The following is a 23774-nucleotide window of genomic DNA, read 5'->3' as shown; positions in this document are numbered from 1 at the left end:
CTCTCTGAAACACACACACACATCTCTCTGAATCACACACACATCTCTCTGAAACACACACACACATCTCTCTGAATCACACACACATCTCTCTGAACCACACACACACATCTCTCTGAAACACACACACACACATCTCTCTGAATCACACACACATCTCTCTGAACCACACACACACATCTCTCTGAATCACACACACATCTCTCTGAACCACACACACACATCTCTCTGAAACACACACACATCTCTCTGAATCACACACACATCTCTCTGAAACACACACACATCTCTCTGAAACACACACACATCTCTCTGAATCACACACACATCTCTCTGAAACACACACACATCTCTCTGAATCACACACACATCTCTCTGAAACACACACACATCTCTCTGAATCACACACACATCTCTCTGAAACACACACACACCTCTCTGAATCACACACACACACACACACACACACACACACACACACACACACCTCTCTGAATCACACACACACACACACCTCTCTGAATCACACACACACACACACACACACACACACACACACACACACACACCTCTCTGAATCACACACACACACACACACACACACACACACACACACATACACACACACACACACACCTCTCTGAATCACACACACACACACACACACACACACACACACACACACACACACATCTCTCTGGATCACACACACACACCTCTCTGAATCACACACACATCTCTCTGAACCACACACACACATCTCTCTGATCCACACACACACACCTCTCTGAATCACATACACATCTCTCTGAACCACACACACACATCTCTCTGAACCACACACACACACCTCTCTGAATCACATACACATCTCTCTGAACCACACACACACATCTCTCTGAACCACACACACACATCTCTCTGAACCACACACACACACCTCTCTGAATCACATACACATCTCTCTGAATCACACACACACACACACACACACACACACACACACACACACCTCTCTGAATCACATACACATCTCTCTGAATCACACACACACACACACACACACACACACACATCTCTCTGAACCACACACACACATCTCTCTGAACCACACACACACACCTCTCTGAATCACATACACATCTCTCTGAACCACACACACACATCTCTCTGAACCACACACACACATCTCTCTGAACCACACACACACACCTCTCTGAATCACATACACATCTCTCTGAATCACACACACACACACACACACACACACACACACACACCTCTCTGAATCACACACACATCTCTCTGAACCACACACACACATCTCTCTGATCCACACACACACACCTCTCTGAACCACACACACACACACACACACACACACACACACACACACACACACACACACACCTCTCTGAACCACACACACCTCTCTGAATCACACACACACACACACACACACACACCTCTCTGAACCACACACACACACCTCTCTGAACCACACACACCTCTCTGAATCACACACACACACACACACACACACACACACACACACACACACACACACACACACACACACACACACCTCTCTGAATCACACACACACACACACACACACACACACACACATCTCTCTGAATCACACACACAACTCTCTGAATCACACACACACACACACACACACACACACACATCTCTCTGAATCACACACACACACACACACACATCTCTCTGAATCACACACAATGCACACAATGGGGAATGCTGTTATGTTCATTCTGGAATCTAAAGTTTATGGACTCCACCCACCTGTACAGACAGAGAAACTTTTTCCTTGTTCATAAAGAGATTGAAAAACACCTCAACACACAGGTATCAGCTTTCTTTATATCATTTTTATTGATTGTTTTATTATGTAAATATGTAACAGAGTGAAAGTGTTTAGTTTAATTATGAATACAATTTCTGACGTAATTGGTAGTGGTTTTCACTTTCATCTGTTTTTTTTCTTTCCTCAAAAACAAAACTGTGTCTACATTTGTTTAGTCTTGTGAACCATAAATCACTAATTTTCACAAATTAAATATTAATAATTACAAAAGTTTGTGTGAACCGAACTAAACGCCTGAAGCCATAAAACCTGTTCCGCTGGTACAAGAAGGATCACACTTTGTAGGTTAAAATCAAACATAAACAGCAAACATAGTTTAGTTTATAGTACTTTATACAATAAAGTACCGTCTCCATACTGGCGTGACTCCGATCTTAAACCAGATGGAACTGGAAAATATTCTGAATGTTCTGATCCAATCTGACCTCTGACCTGTAATGCTGCCTGAATCATAATCACACACAGTTCGCTCGTTGGCCAGAGGAGAACTGAGCGACTGAGCCTGGGTTCTCCCAAGGTTTTTCTCCATTCTGTCACTGGTGGAGTTTTGGTTCCTTGCCACTGTTGCCTTGGCTTTTGGCTTGCTTAGTTGGGGACATTTAATATTCAACAATATTATTGATCTCCTGCATTACACCATTATATGAGAACTGAACTGAGCTGGACGATGACATCACAGTTTTTTTCCAGAGCGGCTATATATATATATATATAAATGAACTTAATTAATAACTTTTTTACAACAGAACTGAGCCATCACTTAACTTACTTAAGCTGGACTGTGACACTATTTTCTTCTAGCTGAAACAAACTTTGTTGCATTATTTGATAACACTTTAGAATAAGGTTCCTTCATATTATATGTGATAATATTAGATCTAGGGTATGATTACGACAATGAGTAGGTCCTGATACGTAGTGTAGCATCTTTTTTGTTATCTACATGTATATTAAAATCACCAACAATTAGTACTTTATCTGCAGCCAAAACTAACTCTGATAGAAAATCGGCAAATTCTTTGATAAAGTCTGTATGGTGCCCTGGTGGCCTGTATACAGTAGCCAGCACAAATCTCAAACGGGATTTATCATTTACAGTAGATAGTTACAGTTACATTTAGTAACAACACTTCAAAGCAGGTATATTTTAAACAAGACTTCTCAGTATTTCTGAAGATATTACTATAAATTACAGCAACACCTGCCCCTTTGCCTTTCAGACGAGGTTCATGTTTATAACTGTAATCTTGCGGGGTGGACTCATTTAAAGTAATGTAATCGTCTGGTTTTAGCCAGGTTTCTGTCAAACACAGCACATCTAGATTATAGTCTGTAATCATATCATTAACAATGAGTGCTTTTCAAGTAAGGGATCGAATATTCAGCAACCCGAGCTTTATCATTTGTTCATCCATAGTAAATCTGTTTTTTATTTGTTGAACATCAATTAAATTTATACCCTTAAATGGGTTTAGGAGTTTTTTGTATGTCCTAATTCGGGGAACAGACACAGTCTCTATATGATGATATCTAGGTGAAAGAGGCTCTATGTGATGGGATTTATCTGACCTTGGTGACGTGAGACAGCTAGCAGACGGTCGGTTTAGCCAGTCTGTCTGCTTCCTGACCTGAGCCCCAGATTGTCAGGTTTGAGCTCTAAGACTATGTGCCATATTACTAGAGAGAAGAGCAGCACCATCCCAGGAGGGATGAATACCATCTCTTTTCAACAGGTCAGGTCTGCCCCAAAAACTTTTCCAATTGTCTATGAATTCTATATTATTTTGCGGACACCACTTAGACAACCAGCCATTGAGTGAACAAAATCTACTGACTATCTCATCACTCCTGCGAACAGGAAGGGAGCCAGAGCAAATTACAGTGCTTGACATCATACTTGCGAGTTCATACACCTCTTTAATGTTAATTTTAGTCAAACATCATTAGTGCCGACGTGAATAATAATCTTAGAGAATTAATGATTAGCATTAGCCAGCACTTTTAAATTTGCTTTGATGTCAGGCGCTCTGGCTCCCGGCAAACATGTGACTATGGTGGCTGGTGTCTCTATTTTCACGTTCCGTGTAATAGAATCGCCAATAACTAGGGCACATTCAACTGTTTCACTGAGTGGGGAGAATCTGTTTGATGTTGTTATCGGAATGGAAGAGCAGTGTTTTGTCCCGCAACTACAGCGCCTCACCGTCATCCAGTTGCCCTGCTGCACTCTTACAATTAACCTCGATTAAAGTTTGGATGTTTGTCTCTAGTTCTGAAATCTTCTCCGTCAGCCTGACTATCTCCCTGCATTTATTACATGTAAATCCTATGCTGACAGAGAAGGCTATGCTATACATGTTACATGAAGTGCAAGTGACAATAAGAGGAGAAGATGACATCATAGACGTTGGAACAGGGGGGGCGGGGGGGGGGCCCTTTTCCCCACTCCGCCCCTTTTCCCCACCCCACCCCTTTTCCCCACCCCTCTAGGGGTCAGCCAGCTGTTTTTTTCGTTGTTTTTGTTTTCCGTAGTTTTTTTTTTATATATATAAATACAGAATCTGAATTAAAATGTGTTTGATTTAAGCCTACATTTCAAAAAAAATTTGTCATAAAATTTCTTGTTTTTAAGCCTTTCGCACGTACGATCACACCGGTGTAATCAGTCTAGGCTGGTCCCTGGAGCATATGATCACACCGGTGTGATTAGAACGGTCAGTGCATCACATGATCAACTGCTAAATTCAAATGTTGAATTTGGTTTGGTGTGCTGCGGTGTGTTACGTGACAAGCAATGACGCGTCACCATGGAAACCATAAAGTGACACATTCTAAATACCGGTCGCCTTGAAAAACTCACGCTGGGGGGTCAGCCAGAATTTGGCATGGTGTGCTGCGGTGTGTCACGTGACAAGCAATGTCTGTCTGTGTGAAATCTCTGTGCACACTAAGACGAAAGCACCTGCACCCCTGGAGTGGAACCTAGGTCAAGGTCATAAAACCTCACTAATGTGTGCGGCTAGGCAACATCCCGCCACATCACAAACATATTGGAGGGAAACTCCTGACGATAATGTTTTAGAAGCAACCATTCTCCTAGTCTCTTGGTCTGACGCCTCACAGTGCTATGATGGAAAGGTTACTAGACGGTGTCTCCCAAAGGATACACCACTTAAAGGGACGTGGTAAGCAGCTAAGGCCAACATGTACACCTTTAGTGTGGAGTGGGATAGACCTGCGGAGAAACGCTCCTGCAGGAACTCGAGCACTGCAACCACAGGGCAGAAAACTGGGTCCAGCTGGTGCTCTCCACACCAGGAAGTGAATAATCTCCACTTCAAGGTGTAAAGTTTCCTAGTGGAGGGAGCTCTGGAGTGGAGGATGGTCTCAACAACCTCAGTTGAGAGACCTGAACTTATGAGCTGGGCCCCCTCAGAGGCCAAGCCCACAGTTTCCAAAATTCTGGGCGAGGGTGAAGGATCAGAGAGCCGTCGAGGAGAGACTCTAGGTCCGAAAACCGTACTCGGGCCTGCCAAAACGGGGCTATTAACAGAAGACGGGCCCCATCCCGGCGAACTCTCTCCAGAACTCCCGTGAGCAGAGAGATTGGGGGAAATGCGTACAGACTCCCCAGAGGAGCTGGCTGACTGAGTGAGAACCACAGTGGACAGTGTGTCGTCTCTTAAGATGCGAACAGGTCTACTTCCGCTCGACCAAAGTTTTTCATAGGAGCTCGAACCGCCACTTCGGTGCCTTGTAACGGTGAACCAGCAGGGGACAACCGAACTGACTGTTCTACGACCTTCCTCGTAGAATCGTTTGGAAACGCTGACACCTTGGTGCCCTGAAGCGGCGAACCGGCAGGGAACAACTGAACTGGCAGCGCTGCGACCCTCCTTCCCAGAGGGCGCCAAGGAGAAACGGGCACTATATTTTGATGAGGTGAAAACCGTTAATCCCCGGAGGGACCTGCCCGCAGAAGTCTGACGGCCTCAGCGTTAGTCGAAGCCTTCTTCGAGATAACGAATGTCCTCAGATCTGTCTTATCCCAAGACGACTACGGCTGAGACTACTAAAGGAACCAGCCTCTCGAGACTGGTCTCTAGTATAGTTTGAGAAGCCAATCCAGCGTCCTGAAATGGATGACCGGCAGGAAATAACTGAACGGACCACTCTTAAACCCTCCTTCTGCGAGTCAGACACTGAGACTAGAACTCGCTGGAGGGCACCGAAGGGAGATGGGCACCATATAATGAGGTGTTATCCATTTCCCCCTGGGAATTCACCATTTATTTCCTCAGAATTAAATGACTCCTCAAAGATCAGATGAGTACATATTTCTTTTTCTCAAAAATTAAATGCAGCCAAATATCAACCAGACAAGTAGAAACGGTCTAGGTGAATGGCTGAATATAGTGCATTTATATAGACTTCATATTATAATCTCAAACAATAAAGAATATATAATTAGTTTGCACACAATCATAAGAGAACAAGAGAAAGGGAAATTCCAGTCTGCGCATATTATACATTGCGGACCCATTATCTACACGTTGCCTCAGCAAACGCGAGATGAGCCACTAGATTACTATTGCAGATATGCAGACCCATAATCTATGCGCTGTCTCGGCAAACACGTGATTTTAGCCATTCGATTCTTTTGCAGCCCCGTAATCTACGCGCTGCCTCGGCACACGCGAGATCCGAGATCGAGTCACATAATCTTTATTGACATTCTTCCCTCGAGAAGAAAGCCAACAGAAGCAGAGCTAAAACTCTCGATAGTGTTACACATTGGGAATTTATGAATGGACACTGTCAGCCCCCTTTACTAGAGTTGACTGTGCATTCTCCACTCCCAAACAAACAACACATAAATCGCGTGTGTCCTAACTCGTAATGAAGTGAGGGCAGGAACGAACACGCGATCCAAAGCTGTTTGCTGGCCATTATACTCCTGTCTAGAAATATATTTTATGCTTGTAGACAAACAACAATAAATAGACAGAGACAGTGTCACACAGAGCGCTTGCTGAAGGCACAGAAGCTAGTGACTGTTTGTTCCAGGTATGCTTTATAGTTTCCTGGTCGATGACGTCACATGACATTCCGTCTCGCCATTGGACTGATTTCATACGTGCTTCATGACGCAATCACACAGAGGCGTTCCCACCGCGTCTTGACGCAGCTCGAGTTCCCTTGAAAGGGAACTGAAGTAGTTAACTAATAATACCTTTTTGTAAACCATTACCCAAAGGTTTGAATCTTAGTGTTGTACATGGAATAATGTTTTCTGAAAATGTAAAAATGCTAAATGTTTTCTGTAATGGATAGGTGTAGGTTTAGGTACCTTTGTATGTGAGGGAGAAAATGATTGTGTATATAAGCCTCATTGTCATTCAGACTCTTTCTAAATTAGTTAAAGTGTTGTAACTGTTTGTTTATGTATAGTGTTTCTTGGGTTTTTCTTGTGCATCAACAGAAAGGTTTTTATATATTTATTTTAGAGATTGTTTTGTCAGTAAATGTAGAGGGTTTCAAATTGAGGTTATTAAAAAAGGTTATTAAGGTTATACTAAATTGCGACTTTATTATAATTATTTTTTTTATATTTGGAAGTACACTTTTACCATATTTCAAAGTCCATATAAAAATGTATTAAAGTCCCACTTAAGTTGTTCCAAAAAATCACTCTTAATTTCAACTAATTGCATTTAATTTGAACTTAATCTGTGATACATTTGAAATCAATTACATATAATACGCAATACGTTTGTCGAAAACATTACACTTAATTCACACTGAAGTGCATTGTTAACTGACATTAAAGTATATTTTAGTTCACATTAATTTCTTGTCAGTACATTAAACAGTACATTTTAACTATATTTTAAAGACACTAGAAGCAATTATGAAAGTACATATAAAGTTGTATTAAAGTCCCACTTAAGTTGTTTTAAAAATCACTCAAGTCAAGTCAATTTATTGTATTTTATTTGAACTTAAGCTGTGATATATTTGAAATCAATTACATATAATGTGCATTAAGTGCGCCAAAAACATTGCATTTAATTCACACTTAAGTGTATTCCTTTAAAGTATATTATTTGTGCAATAAGTACACTTTATAAAAGTACACTAAAGTGCACTTTTTTCACAAGGGAAAGGTGACAGTGGCCAGGAATAAAAACTCAAGCAGGTGACAGAAAAAAGAATAAAAAATACTGGGGAGAAACCAGTCTCAGTTTTCCTCTGGCTTTACAGTATTAACACAGTGTGATTGATGATGAATCTGATTCCTGTCTGACATAGAAGTGTCACTGAGTATTGGGGTTTGTGCTATTGTCTTATCTGGTTGTTGAAAGGCTGTGTTGAGGTCACAAAGTCCCCCTGTGGTGAACATCCAGCTTTTAATGTTGTTTATGTGTCTATGTGGTGTTTTTAATACGCTTTAAGACAAAGCATGTGTAAATTCTACCACAGATCTATCACAGGCTCAGCTCCCTCCTACTTTCACTCGCTCCTAGGAGTCTACATCCCTACCAGAAGCCTACGATCGGTCAACAAGCGACGTCTCGTGGTTCCATCACAGAGAGCCACAAAATCACTTTCCAGAACATTCTCATTCACAGTTCCATGCTGGTGGAATGATGATCTCCCACCCTCATCCAGGATGCAGAATCCCTGGCAACATTCAAAAGACAGCTGAAAACTCATCTCTTCCGTGAGCACTTCAACTCTTAAAAAATAAAAAAATAAAAAAATATTTCCTTTTCCTTTAATCCTCCCTTGTCGGGCTTATGATACTGTGAACAATGCCTGAACATTGTATTTTTGAGCACTTCTTGCGTTGTTTTTGCCTCTTCACGATGACTCGCTTAATTTAGTCCTCATTTGTAAGTTGCTTTGGAAAAAGGCATCTGCTAAATTACTAAATGTAAATGTAAATTTAAATTCATAAGTCGACACCATTGTTGAGTATTTTTTAAAGCTACACTGTGTCATTTTTTAAGTTGATTCTTAGCAAAAAACACTTTGGTCTTTCAAAATGATATGTGCTCATTCATGTGTAATTACTTCCACCAACTAATCAAGTATTCTTGTAAGCGTAGAATCTGCCATTCAGAATAAATACGAGCGAGTTGCTCGAACGGCGGCAGCCATGTTGCGCCTCCATCTTGAAAATACATTAGCCAAAGAGGGACATACCTGCAAATTCAAGCTTCACCTTTCGCACTTTTACACTCAGTGGCACCGTGACGAATGCAAGGGGGAGCCCCCGTAATAATACGGCCACCGTAGGAGTTAAAACGCCCTCGGAATGGGAGGGGCTAGAAAGTAATATTCAGCTGGTAGTCATAAACAATTTCACCGCTAAATGGGAGAAAAACCTACACAGTGTAGCTTTAAAACTGCAGTGAACCAAAGACAGTCTCAAAAACACAGTTTGAAATCGCTGGTGTTTCTGACGTCACAAACTACCTCGTAACCAATCAGATCAACGTGTGATCGTCAACCAGTGGATCTCTGAGCTGAGTGAGTGAGTGGAGGCGGGGCTCATTTGCATATTCATAGAACCGCGCATACTAAATTAGGCAAGGGTGTCGAGTTACATTAAAGATATTTTAAGGCATGAAGACATTTTTTTCAAGGAAAAACATTTAAATATGTAATTTTGGTGATCAAAGATGAGTTTTAATGAATAAAATGGTTGGCTACAGGGGGCCTTTAAGGACTTATTTGGTCGTAGAGGTCTGTGTTGTAGTCTCAACTAAGTTAATCACTGCCCTAGTGCAGAGTGGATCAGACCGACTCTGGTAACCTCAGGATAATATAAGTGTAGACGCTGTTCACTTTAAAATCCTATTTTAACGATCTGAAACGCAAGTATCAAGCGCAAAACGCGAATAACTTTGTGGGCGGATCTTTGGCGCTGTTGCTATTATACCGGCGGGATAAATGACTCTTGCGCCCGACGCAAATCTAAAATGTGTTGGTCTGAAGTCGCTTCATTACTCATAGGTGTGGTTTGGGCGCAACGTGAAATAAACCAATCAGAGCGTCATCTCACATTCCCTTTAAGAGCAGGCACGCTTGTTCCATGGCGGATTGATATTATAACGGCGGATTTGCCAGACGCACGCCAGGAGCGGTTTACAGCCGAGGAGACCGACGTTCTCGTCAGGGCCGTAAAACACAGAGAAGTGACATTGGGGATGGAGAAACACACCCAAATTAACTTCGGTTAAACAGGCGTATGATAATTTGGGTAAATGTGTAAGCTAGATGTATGCTTTTATAATAAATTATCTATCTATCTATCTATCTATCTATCTATCTATCGTAATAATGTATGATTTGCAAAAATGAAAACTGCTGCTTCTGTGTAGATGAGAGAATCAAAGTGTATGTGCGTTGTGCACACAATTAGAGGTCTGCACGGGCTTTAAACTGAAGCCCGAACCCGGCCCGTACCCGCGATCATTTAACCCGACCCGACCCGACCCGACAATTACATTTACATGTTAAGCCCGAACCCGACCCGAACCCGAGGTCCACTCTATTTCTCACAGCAAATAAATACCATTTTATATCAAATTCAAACTCGGTAGGCAGCTGACAGAATTTATTTTCTTTGGCGTGCAGGTGAATCCCAAAATATTAGCGAGAAGAAACCGCTCTGGATGAAATGTGAATTTTTAAACAAATTAAATGAACAACAGCAATACCTTATATATGGATCTGTCTGTGAAACAACCGCTGACTTAAACCTTGTTTATACTTTCGCCTGGCACCGGAGCGCGAGCCTCAGCTGACTGCGCGCGCACCTCCCCAAACAGACGAGGCATTTATAGGCTACTTGACGCAACTGTTTTGTTTTAGACTGAACACCAGACCATACAACTGATTTAACTGGGTGCCGGTGTGATGAGATGTACTAATATCCGTCTGCTCGGGCAGATTCGGCTCAAAGTCGTGCATCTTCGGATGCGGAGGCGCGCGCGCTGTTACAATGACGTAATTTTGCCGCGCGCGCGCCTCCGAATCCGAAGATGCACGACTATGAGCCGAATCTGCCCGAGCAGACGGATATTACTTTTTTATTACCTTCGCGCTCATGCGGACGCGTCGAGTATAAACAAGGTTTTACAGCTCAGCCACTTGTTTTTTCATAATTTTTTGCAAGTAGTAGATCTTGGTTTACATTTGGACTTTGGATGTGATCTTAGGCTTGAAAAGGTTGGTGACCACTGCATAACGCAAACCCAGTCAAACGTTTGACTGCAGTATCTTCTATTCTATGCGTTTTATAATCCGGTGCGCCCTATATGAAAACAGTTCTAAAAGAGGCCATTCATTGAAGGTGCGCCTTATAATCCGGTGTGCCTTATAGTGCGGAAAATACGGTATGTATATATATCAAATTTGAGAGAGAGAGCCTGTCTGTGGTCTGTGTAGCCTATGCATTGCACACATTGCACATCTGCTCACGCAACTTTCTCTCTCTCGTGTGCCGGTCACCACAACACAGCAAGCAGGCAAAGCACACGACACGCAAACTATATAGGCTATAGCCTATTTAGTTTTTCTTAGTTACAAACCCGAACCCGACCCGAACCCGAGGCTGTTCAATAAACATTAACCCGAACCCGACCCGAAACCCGCACATTTTTCGGGACCCGTCGGGCTCGGGTCGGGTAGCAGACCTCTACACACAATACATTGATTATGGCCAAGCATGCGCCCTTAAAATAGCATCTGAATATCATGCGCAACCACTGACTTTAGACGAGGTTTCTCCTGGTCAGTGGTGGAATTGTTTTCTGAAACTGCAAAAAAGCAGCAGGGAACGTTTGCGCCGGAACACGCCTCCTCTTTTCCCTGAACCGCCCCCGGGAGCGCAAATGCATTTCCTAGTTTACCGACGTGCGTCTGTGGAGGGAAAAGTCCGCTGTGCGTGGGTGCAAAATAGGAATGATACATGCGTCTCTGTACAAAGTCAATTGCGCTGGGTGCGAGATAGGGCCCATGGGGTGTTTTGTGAAGTGTGTCCGGTTTTGGTCGACCTAACTAATGTAGTATAAAGAGATGTGTAAGAATAAATGTCTGAAATGTCTACGGTTAATCATATGCCCTACCCCTAAACCAGTTTTACATGCTTGTCATGACGTTTTCCAGTTAACAGTGAAAGAATTCACCTTCGGGCAGAATGTAACCTCTCATCATACTGTACATAAGAACATAAACAAACATTTATACAATATTACACAATTAGATAAAGTGACACTGTTACAATGTACAGATATAAAAAATAAAAAAAATATTGGTGTGCTTTTTTTTTTTGTAGAACCAACCAGTTTTTTCAACTCTAAATGAATGTAGTTGCCCACAAGGCAATGAGCAGTGAAACAGAGCCGACAAGGAAGCTCAGATGTTGGATGAGAAACTGCAGCACTGAAATAAAGACACTGAAAACATCAGTGGAATGCAAGAGGAAGACATGTGTGAGTGCACAAAATCTACACAAAACTTTCTTGATTAGTCCTGTTAATATGATCTATTCCACATTCAGCAGCAGACATGTGACTGAGAATGTCAACACTGAAAATGTAGAAATTTAGACAATGTGGAAAGTTAGAGTACAAAATGAACAGTAGAAATAGAGAAAATAATTGCCTAAACTGAAATTAAATCCATTTTTGAACAATTAAAAGATTGATTATAAATCTATTTAACCAATTTACAGGCCCCATGAGGTATTAAGATAAGCATTTTGAACATGTTTCAGCCATCTATCATGACAAATTTGTAGTATCTTCGTCATAGTGTCACGTTTTAGGTGACCATGATTTCACCATGTAGTACATATTCCTGCCCATAAAATAAATAAAAAAATCAGTAAAAATAGGGTCTAATGTATGTGTTAATATGAAGGAAATTGCATTGTGCTTTCGGGTTAAAGAGAATGTCTGTAACCTTAATGGTAATGTCCTGGCAAACATACCAGTAATTTTTTTTTTTACATTGCATATCAAATGTTGGGCCTGAAACAACATCCCTATCAACTAACCAAATTTTAGGCTAATGTTAGGATTAGGCGCTTGCACACTATTAAAATCAAACTACAATTTCCCTCATTTCCCTACATTGTGCTTTTGTCAGACAAAGCCACAAGATGCCGCTGTAATGAATTAATTTTAGGAATATTAAAAAACTCTGAATTTGTCTTTTTCTGAATACTTGAATTTGTCTGAAGATGACAATGTTTTACATTTTTTCTTTAAAATGTTTCTGCCACTGTGATATTTCTGGATTTCTATACCTTGGTTGCCCAATCTGTAAGAAATTTGGTATATATCAATTAGAGGTGTCACGATATACTGGTATTGACAATAACCATATTATTTCAAATTTATAGTACACGTATGATAATGACACGTAAATAATCCAGCGCCAGTATCTGGTTAACTTCTCAACCAGGGGTTGTTTCCTCTGAGGAGGCAAGGGAGGCAGTGCCGCCTCAAAAAAAATTTGGATGAGAAAATTATAAATTTTTTCAAAAATAAAACAAGGCAAATATAAAAAGTAACACAGTCCAACAACAGCAACACCCGCAGGTGAAGTTACAGCAGGACGCTGTGTCTCTCTTGCCTCCTCTGAGCACATTTCAGTCTTATAACAGACCCCTAAAGCATGTGGTGGGTTTGATGTGGGCAATTGAGAATGAATGGGGGAAAATCAGGGGTTATCCCTGGCATACTTAGATCCTTTTGACGAGGTGTCTGAGAAGTTTCTTACTCTTAAGATGGCTTTCCTGCTGGCTATTGCATCCCTCAAGAGAGTTGGGGACCTTCAGGCTCTCTCTGTTTCTCCCTGTTTGCTCCTGGGAGGGTCAAAGCCATTCTCCACCGTAGGCCAGGCTACGTGCTCAAGGTGCCTATGTACGAGCTCCTCTGGTTGGAGGAAGTCGGACCAGCTATAGGTGTGTTTTAGGTCACTCAAAGCAGACAATTAGCAGGGAGATTGTGGAGGCTATCTCTTCAGCGTATGTGGCACACAGTTTTCCCTCGCCTCTTCTGATAAGAGCCCACTCAACTAGAGGAGTGGCGTCCTCTAAAGCCCTGCTATCAGGAGTTTCCCTCTAAGAGGTCTGTGATGCCGCCGGCTGGGACCCCCACACACCTTCATCAGACACTACAGCCTGGATCTGCCCTCCACGCCGGGCTCTCGAGTCCTCTCGTCCTGAGTTGTGCCTGACAAGCTTCACACCAGGACAGGCACTAGTCAGTGTGGCACAGTGGGTATTTCGTTCCCCAAAGTGTCGTCTTTGAGGCGGCGCATGTTCCCTCCAAAGGGAACGTCTCAGGTTACGACTGTATCCCTTATTCCCTGAGAAGGGAACGAGACACTAAGGGAATAACCAAAGACGTTTTTCAGAGCTTTGTTCTAATGCTTTTTATTTTGCAGCACATGTTGAAGGTCAAGGTCAATGTCAGACTTTACACAGAAGAAGACATAGCATGGACAACCCTCCCACATGTAAGTATTTAATTGAAATTATAAACCATTTATAGATTCAAATTGCTTGTACTGCGTTAATAAAATTGTGCGTGTTGTGTTTGTTGTGGACAGTAGTCCACATTTATATCGCTCTGACATTAGGACACTTAAACTTTTTGTCAGCAAAAGTGTGCAAACATGTAAAATACTTTTAAAGTTTTGATTAATTGTGACTTAATTTAACTGTCATACATTTGTGTTAGTTCACTGACAAATCTGTTAAGTATCTGTTGTGTTTCTTTAAAATATAGATAATTACAAACATGTATTAAAACATCACACATTTTGCACATCCTGCCCAATGTTTATCTGCAAACTGGTTAAAAAAAAAAGGTTATAAAAACAAATACATAAATGCATGAATGTAGGATATGCTGTACATTAGGTGCTCAAACAATCATATTTTCTTAATGATTAATTGAAGCAGTTACTTAAACGGATCAATTTAAATAAATGATTATGACTTTGCAACACTAATCAGATCATTTATTGTGGGGTTTAAAATCAGGGTTTTTGTTATTGTGTTCTTTAGGTCATTCAGATTTACCACTGACTGTTGCACTATTTGGAAACTCTGCATCTGTCCAGTTTAACTCTGAAAACCTTCTACTTGGAGAGGAAAAGCCATGTTTAAAAAATGCAGAAACATCCAAGTTTGTTCCTTTAAAGAGGAAGATATCAGAATGTGACATCTCTGTGATCAACATGATTGACCTACATGAACTGCACTTGCCCTTTGTGTTTGATCGCATTAATCATCTAATGAAAGAAAATGAAATCCATGCCTTCATCTTTGTTGTGCAACTGGGCCGGTTAACAGATGTTGATAAGATGTGTCTTGAATGGCTTCAGAGAGAGTTTGGTGACAAAGTTCTTCAGTTTGTGATGATTCTCTTCACCTATGAGAAAGAAGATTGTGACACTATAAATGATGATCTAAAGAACTACCCTGTTCTAGAGAAATGTGGAGGAAGATTTCACACCTGCTACAAGAAGATGAACAACCTATCAGAGATTAGAGACCTGATAAACAAGATTGACTGTCTGTTTAATGAGAATAAACAGCAGTGCTACACTGGACAAAAACAAGAGAGACAATACTGGCAAAAGAGTGAAAATGAAAGTGGTAAGTAATGTGTTTTTGTTTCCAGCTCTTTCACCTGTTTTTCTGTGTTTCTATGTATTTTTACTCCTGTGTTATCAATGTTATCACTTCAGAAAAGTAATTTAATTCATAAAAAGATACACATGGAGCTGGGTGGTTGAGTATAATTGCACTGGTGAAGTAAGTTTTGAACTGAGTGAAGGCTGGAGGAGCATTTTAGACTTGTTTTCAGCAAAGTTGAAGGAACGCTGCGGTCGTTGTCTTTTGTCTTCCGTTGTGTATTTTCACAGCGATCTTATGTATTTATGAATGAATGGCTTGTTTTAAAATCTTCCCGGTCTACTGACATTTGTTAAGACATCCGCGTTAAACATTACAATGCTCATGATAACTTTCGTTAACTTTACATTAAGTAAATCCACTTCACCAGCTAATTACTCTTCGACAGCGATGCCATAGAAATATACAGAGCGATCGCTAAAACTGAAGTTCAAAGACAATATTCTAAAGTTCTTGTTTCTCTGGTGCATAAGGTCTATAGGCAGTTTTTGACATTGCACATTGGTAAACTGACATTTACATTTATTCAGTTAGCAGACACTTTTACCCAAAGCGAATTGAGGAATACAACAAATGATTCATCTTAAAGCGATAGTTCACCCAAAAAAATTGTGCACTCTGTGGCACTCTGCAATAAAGATTTTGTGTGGGTGCGAGGCATGCATTCATTGAGAAATATCTCGACGCGCACAGCTGTGCGTTTTCGGGTGTTCCAGCCTCACACCCATTTACTTTCTTCTCGAGAGATGAAAGCCAAATAGTATATTGTGAACGACTCGAATCTCGAGTTTGCTGAGGCAGTGCATAGATTACGGGTCTGCAATAAAAGGGACACACGCGATCTGTGAAATAATTCTGTTTGGGTGTGAGGCATTGACAGTCAGCTCCTGAAAGTGCTGGCAGTGTTCATTGAGAAATTTCTCCACGCGTACATCCGTGCGCTGTCAGATGTTTCAGCCTCACACATGTTGACTTATTTCTCAAGGGATGAAAGCCAAATATATTGTAACGGCTCAAATCACGCGTTTGCCGAGGCAGCATGTAGTACGAGACCGTATAAATAAATATTAAAACAGCATTGTCTAATGATGATGGAATATTATCTGATCTTTAAGAAGTTAGATATTTTAACCCTCTGGGCCCTGGAGGTGTTCTGACATGCTCTGACATTTGTGCTTATTTCTGTTACTTGTGACATTTTCATGGCTAAAGTCTGATTACACTGTATTCAGCACAAACTCTGCTACAATAATATATCAGCAGCATGTATGTAAAAGTTTGTAGTTTTGAGATAATGACATTTAAGCGTGGTTTGTGAAAAAAACAGAAAATTGTATGACGTAGCCTAGAATATTTGCTTCAAAACTATGTGAAAATCATCCTGACAACTCATTCAGATAAGACAATATATTGATTAAAAATGTGTAAGACATGTTCCCTTTCGAAAGGGAACTCGCACTGCGTCGATTGACGCTTTGGGGGAACGCCTCAGGCGTGACAGGTGTCTGAAATCACTGTCAAATCACGGCAATCACATTCGCCCTCTGAACTCTTCGGCACCTCCGTAGAGGCGGTGGTGGGGAAGTTCAGGGAGACGAAGGCGTGCTCAGCGGCGTTTAAAACCTGTATACCGCTGAGATCCAGATCCAGGCAGAAGGACCTGGCCTTCTCGGTCTGAGGATCGTAGGCAGGGCCAGCGAGCCAGCGTCACCTCTCGTGCGCCCCCTCCACCGAGGAGCAGGGTGCAGAAGAGGCGTGACTCCCGCAACAGGAGGGATTTGAGGGAGGTTATCCAGAACAAACGACAGCGTCGGTGAGGGATAACCTCATCAGAGGGTCATGAAATCTGCCCTCTCCTCTGTTTCCGACTCCCCAGGCGTTCATTACATCAGGCCTGGGGCGGGGCCTATGATGAGAACGATGTTCTGATGGTCAAGGCTTGGTTAGTGAGAGCGCCTCTTTCAGGCATGTAAAGTGATGGACCCCAGGTTCATAAGGAACTATCTAGCAAGTCTTCACTCCGCACGCCGCAGGTGAGCTGACTGGTCTTCTTAGGAGTCATTTTTGTGAATAAATACTAAAATGTATCTCTCTACAGACCTCATTCCCTGCATAGCACTATGGGGTCATGTCAATGTCATAAGGTAAGGTAAATTTTGGATTATTAAGGGCCCTGAAGTTCCCCTTTAGGTTGCTAGAACGATAGGAAGAAGCACCAGCTGTATGGGCTTCTCTTGTGTTGTGAAACTGTGTTAGCCCTTGGGCTGTTAGCCACCTCAGGGTAGAGTAGTTGGTCTCTCTCTCATAGGATTTTTTACTTGAGTTTTGATCTTCTGTCGGATAACATCTCCAAAATGTTAAATACCTTTTGACTAGTAACCAAAAGTCCAAATCATAGTCTCTGCTGCACCAATTTAACTGATATAAATACTAGTGTAGAATATTGCATAGAAACCGTGTCTATTCCTCGTTTAGTGAGATCAAATAACAAATCTACTGCAGGATCTAGGAAAAATCTAATTGTTATTAAAACAGAAAATGTTGCTATTAGTAAACAAAAACAATTTCTAAAGCTAGGTCTTCTAAACATTAGATCACTCACACCTAAGGCATTTATTGTAAATGAAATAGTCACAGATAATAGCTTCGATGTACTTTGCCTAACTGAAACCTGGCTTAAACCAAATGATTATTTCGGTCTAAATGAGTCTGCTCCTCCTGGATACTCCTATAAGCATGAGCCCCGTCTGATTGGTCGTGGCGGTGGTGTTGCGACAATTTATAGAGATATTCTCAATGTTACTCAGAAAGCGGGTTATAAGTTTATTTCATTTGAAGTACTTGTACTAAATGTTACGCTCTTAGATGTTAGAAAAACATCCCTATTATCTCTAGCCTTGGCTACCGTATATAGACCGCCTGGGCCTTACGCTGATTTCCTAAAAGAGTTTGCAGATTTTCTCTCAGATCTATTAGTCAATGTCGATAAAGCATTAATTGTTGGAGAGTTTAACATACACGTAGATAATCCAAATGATGCGTTAGGGGCTGCGTTTACAGATTTATTAAATTCATTTGGGGTCAAGCAAAACGTCACCGGACCAACTCATCGTCTTAATCATACACTCGATTTAATTATATCACATGGAACCGATCCAACCGATATAGATATTATACCGCAAAGTGATGAAGTCACTGACCATTACATGGTAACTTGCATATTACGTACTGCTGTAATATGTCATGCGGCGCCGCGTTATCAACCAGGCAGAACAATCCTTCCATCCACCATAGATCATTTCTCAAATTGCTTATCTGATCTGTCTCAGCTGCTGCCTGAACCCAAACAAACAGATGAACTAGAAGAACTAACTAGCACTATGAGCACTATTCTCTCTAGAACATTGGATGTTGTTGCACCTATTAGATTAAAAAAGGTCAGAGAGAAAATTAAAGCACCGTGGTACAACAATACTACGCATGTTCTAAAGAGAGAAACCCGTATTTTAGAGCGTAAATGGAAACAAACTAATTTAGAGGTCTTTAGAATCGCGTGGAAAGACAGTATGTCTCGTTATAAAAAGGCCCTAAAAGCAGCCAGGACTGAGCACCTCCGCAAACTAATAGAAAATAAGCAAAATAATCCAAGGTTTTTATTTAACACCGTGGCTAGACTAACAAATAAACAGACATCAACCGAACAAAATATCCCGTTACAGTTTAGTAGTAATGATTTTATGAAGTTCTTCACTGAGAAAATAGAAAGCATCAGAACCACAATTGTAAACGTTCAATCTTCAGTTGCGCCTTATAATTCAGCCTTAATTATCACCCCGCAAGAACAATTACAGTGCTTTACAACTATAGAACAAATAGAGTTAAATAAACTTATCACTTCCTCTAAAACAACAACATGTTTATTAGATCCGATACCAACTAAACTACTGAAAGAAGTGTTACCTGTAGTGGAAGAGCCTCTCCTTAATATTATTAACTCGTCTTTATCTTTAGGTCATGTTCCAAGAACATTTAAACTGGCAGTTATAAAACCTCTCATTAAGAAACCACAATTAGATTATAATAACCTAGCAAATTATAGACCCATTTCAAATCTTCCATTTATGTCTAAAATATTAGATTATTAATATTAGTGTCCGCTCAACTGGGCTCTTTCTTGCAAGAAAATGATATCTATGAGAAGTTTCAGTCTGGGTTCAGGCCGCATCATAGCACTGAAACTGCGCTCGTTAAAATCACAAATGATTTACTTTTAGCTTCTGACCAAGGCTGTATCTCAATACTAGTTTTACTTGATCTTAGTGCTGCGTTCGATACTATAGATCACACAATACTCTTAGATCGACTACAAAACTACACTGGTGTTCAGGGACAGGCATTAAACTGGTTTAGATCATACTTATCTGACCGCTACCATTTTGTCTATTTAAATGGAGAAAAATCGATCATAACTCCAGTAAACTATGGAGTGCCGCAGGGATCTGTGTTAGGCCCTCTATTATTCTCAGTATATATGATGCCACTTGGAAATATTATAAGGAAACATGGAATTAGTTTCCATTGTTATGCTGATGACACTCAAATATATATTTCATCACGGCCAGATGAAAACGCTAAATTATCCAAATTGACAGAGTGTGTTAAAGATATAAAAGATTGGATGACGCGTAATTTTCTTTTATTAAATCCAGACAAAACAGAGGTACTACTTATCGGTTCAAAAAACCGCCCACAAAACCTCTCGCAATACAACTTTAATATAGTAGGATGTCCTGTTACTTTATCCTCTACAGTAAAAGACCTGGGTGTTATACTCGATTGCAACCTGTCTTTCAAAAATCATATTTCATATGTTACAAAAACCGCCTTTTTCCACCTTAGAAACATTGCTAAGCTACGTAATATGCTATCAGTTTCTGATGCAGAAAAGTTAGTTCATGCATTCATGACCTCGAGACTAGATTACTGTAATGCTTTATTAGCCGGTTGTCCTGCATCCTCAATTAACAAGCTACAGTTAGTCCAAAATGCCGCCGCTAGAGTTCTTACTAGATCAAGAAAATATGATCATATAACACCGATTTTATCATCACTGCATTGGTTACCTATAAAGTTCCGTATTAATTACAAGGTATTGCTACTGACTTATAAAGCCCTAAACGGCTTAGCTCCAGTCTATTTAACGGATCTTCTATCGCCCTATAATCCATCGCGCTCTTTAAGATCACTAAATTCAAGGCTTTTGGTCATACCTAGGATATCCAGAACCACCAAAGGAGGGAGAGCATTTTCACATTTAGCTCCAAAACTCTGGAATAGCCTTCCTGATAGTGTTCGTTGCTCAGACTCGCTCTCCCAGTTTAAAACTAGATTAAAGTCGCATCTCTTCAGCCAGGCATTCATATAATATTTTTAATCTTACAGTTCAAATTACAATCCGGCCTCTAGTTAATAAACGCCAGAGGAGAACTGGCCCCCGACTGAGCCTGGGTTCTCCCAAGGTTTTTTTTTTCTCCATTGGGTCACCTGATGGAGTTTTAGGACACTATTAGGTCACTTGATGGAGTTTTTCGGTTCCTTGCCACTGTTGCCTTTGGCTTGCTCAGTTGGGGATATTCTGGGGATATCTAATTTGATTTTATCAATAAATTCCACTAGAAACAAACCTTGTTGTATTATTTTAATTTAATACTGTGAAGCTGCTTTGATACAATCTGTATTGTGAAAAGCGCTATACAAATATACTTGACTTGACTTGACTTGACTTGACTGTCGCTAGAGCTTCAGATAGATCTTATGTCCGCCCCATGGGTCCGTTGGACTTCTTTCCTGAGTACATCGCCCCCTTGAGCTCTGTTTGGGTTTTCAGTGGGCTGAGCGATTCTGCAGCCCCTTTGTATGAAATATAATAACAATTTTTCTAGTAGGGCTATGGCTCCTCCGAGCCCTCAGATATATCTATACTTGCAGGCAGACCCTCACCAGGGTCGCCTCTATAGCTGGCCTAGGCTGTGCCAGGGATAGTGGAGGCGTTTCTGCTTAAGCATTTCTGCCTCTGACCCTTCACTTTGTGAATGTAGGTTTCTAGCATCCCTGTATGACAGCCTCCTCCCACGGGAGTCGTTAGGCCAAGGCCCACCCCCTTCTCTGCATTCTAGGGCGACAAGAGTAATGCAGTGTGGTGCAGAGGCATGGTTTATAAAGATTCTGGGTTCGGCCTCAATAAGGCCTCCCCAGCACAATGTGTCTTTATTGGCATGGTTAGGCCGTCTTACGATAGAAAAACCTCACGAAGAGACTAGGTCTGTCTGCCCGACCCTGCCGTGCAGAACTAGCATACGGATCTGGGCCGCCAGTTTAGGCTCACTTACCTCGCTGAGCTACTGCTTGAGCGTTGGGTTGTAGGTGGTATGGCTCACAAACAAGTCCCACTCCCCTAGGTTGGGCACAGATCAATTTTCTGTCACCCCTAGAGCCGCTGGCAGGCCCGCACCCTGCTAAACCTCAGGGTGAGGTGGGAGTATTCCCCTGTGATACAGGGTAGGTCTGAGTACTTCACTTTCAGTTCTGTATTATCTTACCTCGCACCACCATGGCTCGGGTCAAGCGGAAAATTCTAGCTTTCACTTCTTTTTAGTCGAAGTATGCTCCCCTGAAGCCAGAGCATTGCCATGAGCTGCCGCCCATGCGTACAGATGGTAGGCCCCTGACACTGGGGCCTCCATTGAGGCAGAGTGGCGTATGTTGTACTCCCCTTGTTTTAAGGGTACTTAGCTCTCTTGCTGAAGTACACTACCATGGGCAATGTGATTAGGCACCAGGATGCTGTAGGTGCTGTTTAAAGGTCCCGTTCTACGTGATCCCATGTTTCAAACTTTAGTTAGTGTGTAATGTTGTTGTTAGAGTATAAATAATATCTGTAAAATTATAAAGCTCAAAGTTCAATGCCAAGCGAGATATTTTATTTAACATAAGTTGACTACATAAAACGGCTCGATTGGACTACACCCCTCTACTTCCTTCATTAGTGACATCACCAGAACCGTGTTTAGACTAACCTCCGCCCACAGGAATGCTCCCTCAACTCTACTGGCTACTTGCGCACTTCTTATAACTTAGGCTACTGTGTTTACTCAGCTCTTACCGTGATTTTCTGAAGTAAAACTGACGCTTCATCTTTTGTGTGATGTACAATAAACTTTATTAAACTCATCAGTACATGTTTGATCATCATTCGGACCTGGTCCGAAACAGCAGACTTGTAGGCTGTTAATAAATAATGGATACATACAAGCAGATGACAATACGTTATAATAACCGTAATTAAACTACTAAACCATACCTGTTTCATCTCTATACAGCACTCTGACTCTGTAGGCATTATTGTCCGACTCGAAATGAACGCCGTTACTGAGAGTTTCTGATATTATCATCATTCCATGAGATGAATTTGTCCTGACAGACTGAGCGCGAGCTCATGAAGCTCCGCCCCCTGGGTCGTCCAGCAGCAGCTCATTTGCATTTAAAGGGCACACACTGAAACAGCTCGTTTTTCTGACCCCCAAAAAATGTCAATTTAAACATGCTGTAAAAAATGATCTGTTGGGTATTTTGAGCTCAAACTTCACATACACACTCTGGGGACATCAGAGACTTATTTTACATCTTGTGAAAAGGGGCATACAACGGGACCTTTAAACAGCTTATCTGCCAACGAAGGCTGCACCGTTAGGTAGTAGGCCTCAGCAGGCCTCCTTGAATGGGCAGCCCCCAATAGGGCGCTGTAGGCCAGCTTACTTCACATGGTTGGCCTTGGTGGTTCGGGCAGTTGACTCCCTGATGGGTAGTAGGCCTGAAACAGGCCTCCTCGGAGGTGAGTCCCAACATTGTGGAACATACTGTATAGCCGCTACCAGGTAGCTAGCCGTTTTAGGCCGCCTGTGTCTGGACCCAATAGTTGAAAAATGTTGGTGTAGTATGGTTCCCAACAGTGTACCTTTGTAGCAGAATTGACTTGCTATCAGCAAGTAGTTCTAGTTCTATTCATTCCTTTAAGAACAGTTTGGATGCATTTTGCCTGTCAAAAAATGTTATTTATAATTATAAAGCTTGTTATTAACTAATGTAATAAATTTGTGT

The 23774-nt window shown here is 41.5% G+C and overlaps 1 protein-coding gene across 1 annotated transcript in view; it reads left to right on the top strand.

Moving 5' to 3' along the window:
* Positions 1 to 1836: 1836 nt before the first annotated feature.
* Positions 1837 to 23774, top strand: part of LOC311284374 (interferon-induced very large GTPase 1-like) — a gene marked incomplete at its 3' end in the record, with an annotated part of 36228 nt that continues 14290 nt past the window's right edge. Inside the window, exons 1-5 of the mRNA XM_084399370.1 lie at positions 1837 to 1872; positions 8419 to 8615; positions 12240 to 12396; positions 14360 to 14431; positions 14985 to 15578. Coding sequence (XP_084255496.1) covers positions 12378 to 12396; positions 14360 to 14431; positions 14985 to 15578 — 685 coding nt within the window. The 5' untranslated portion in view covers positions 1837 to 1872; positions 8419 to 8615; positions 12240 to 12377. The remainder of the gene's footprint in view (positions 1873 to 8418; positions 8616 to 12239; positions 12397 to 14359; positions 14432 to 14984; positions 15579 to 23774) is intronic.

The sequence above is a fragment of the Rutilus rutilus genome, assembly GCF_951802725.1.
Source record: "Rutilus rutilus genome assembly, chromosome: 24".
In the NCBI taxonomy this organism is placed as follows: Eukaryota; Metazoa; Chordata; class Actinopteri; order Cypriniformes; family Leuciscidae; genus Rutilus; species Rutilus rutilus.
This window is presented reverse-complemented; position numbering and strand designations above follow the sequence as displayed.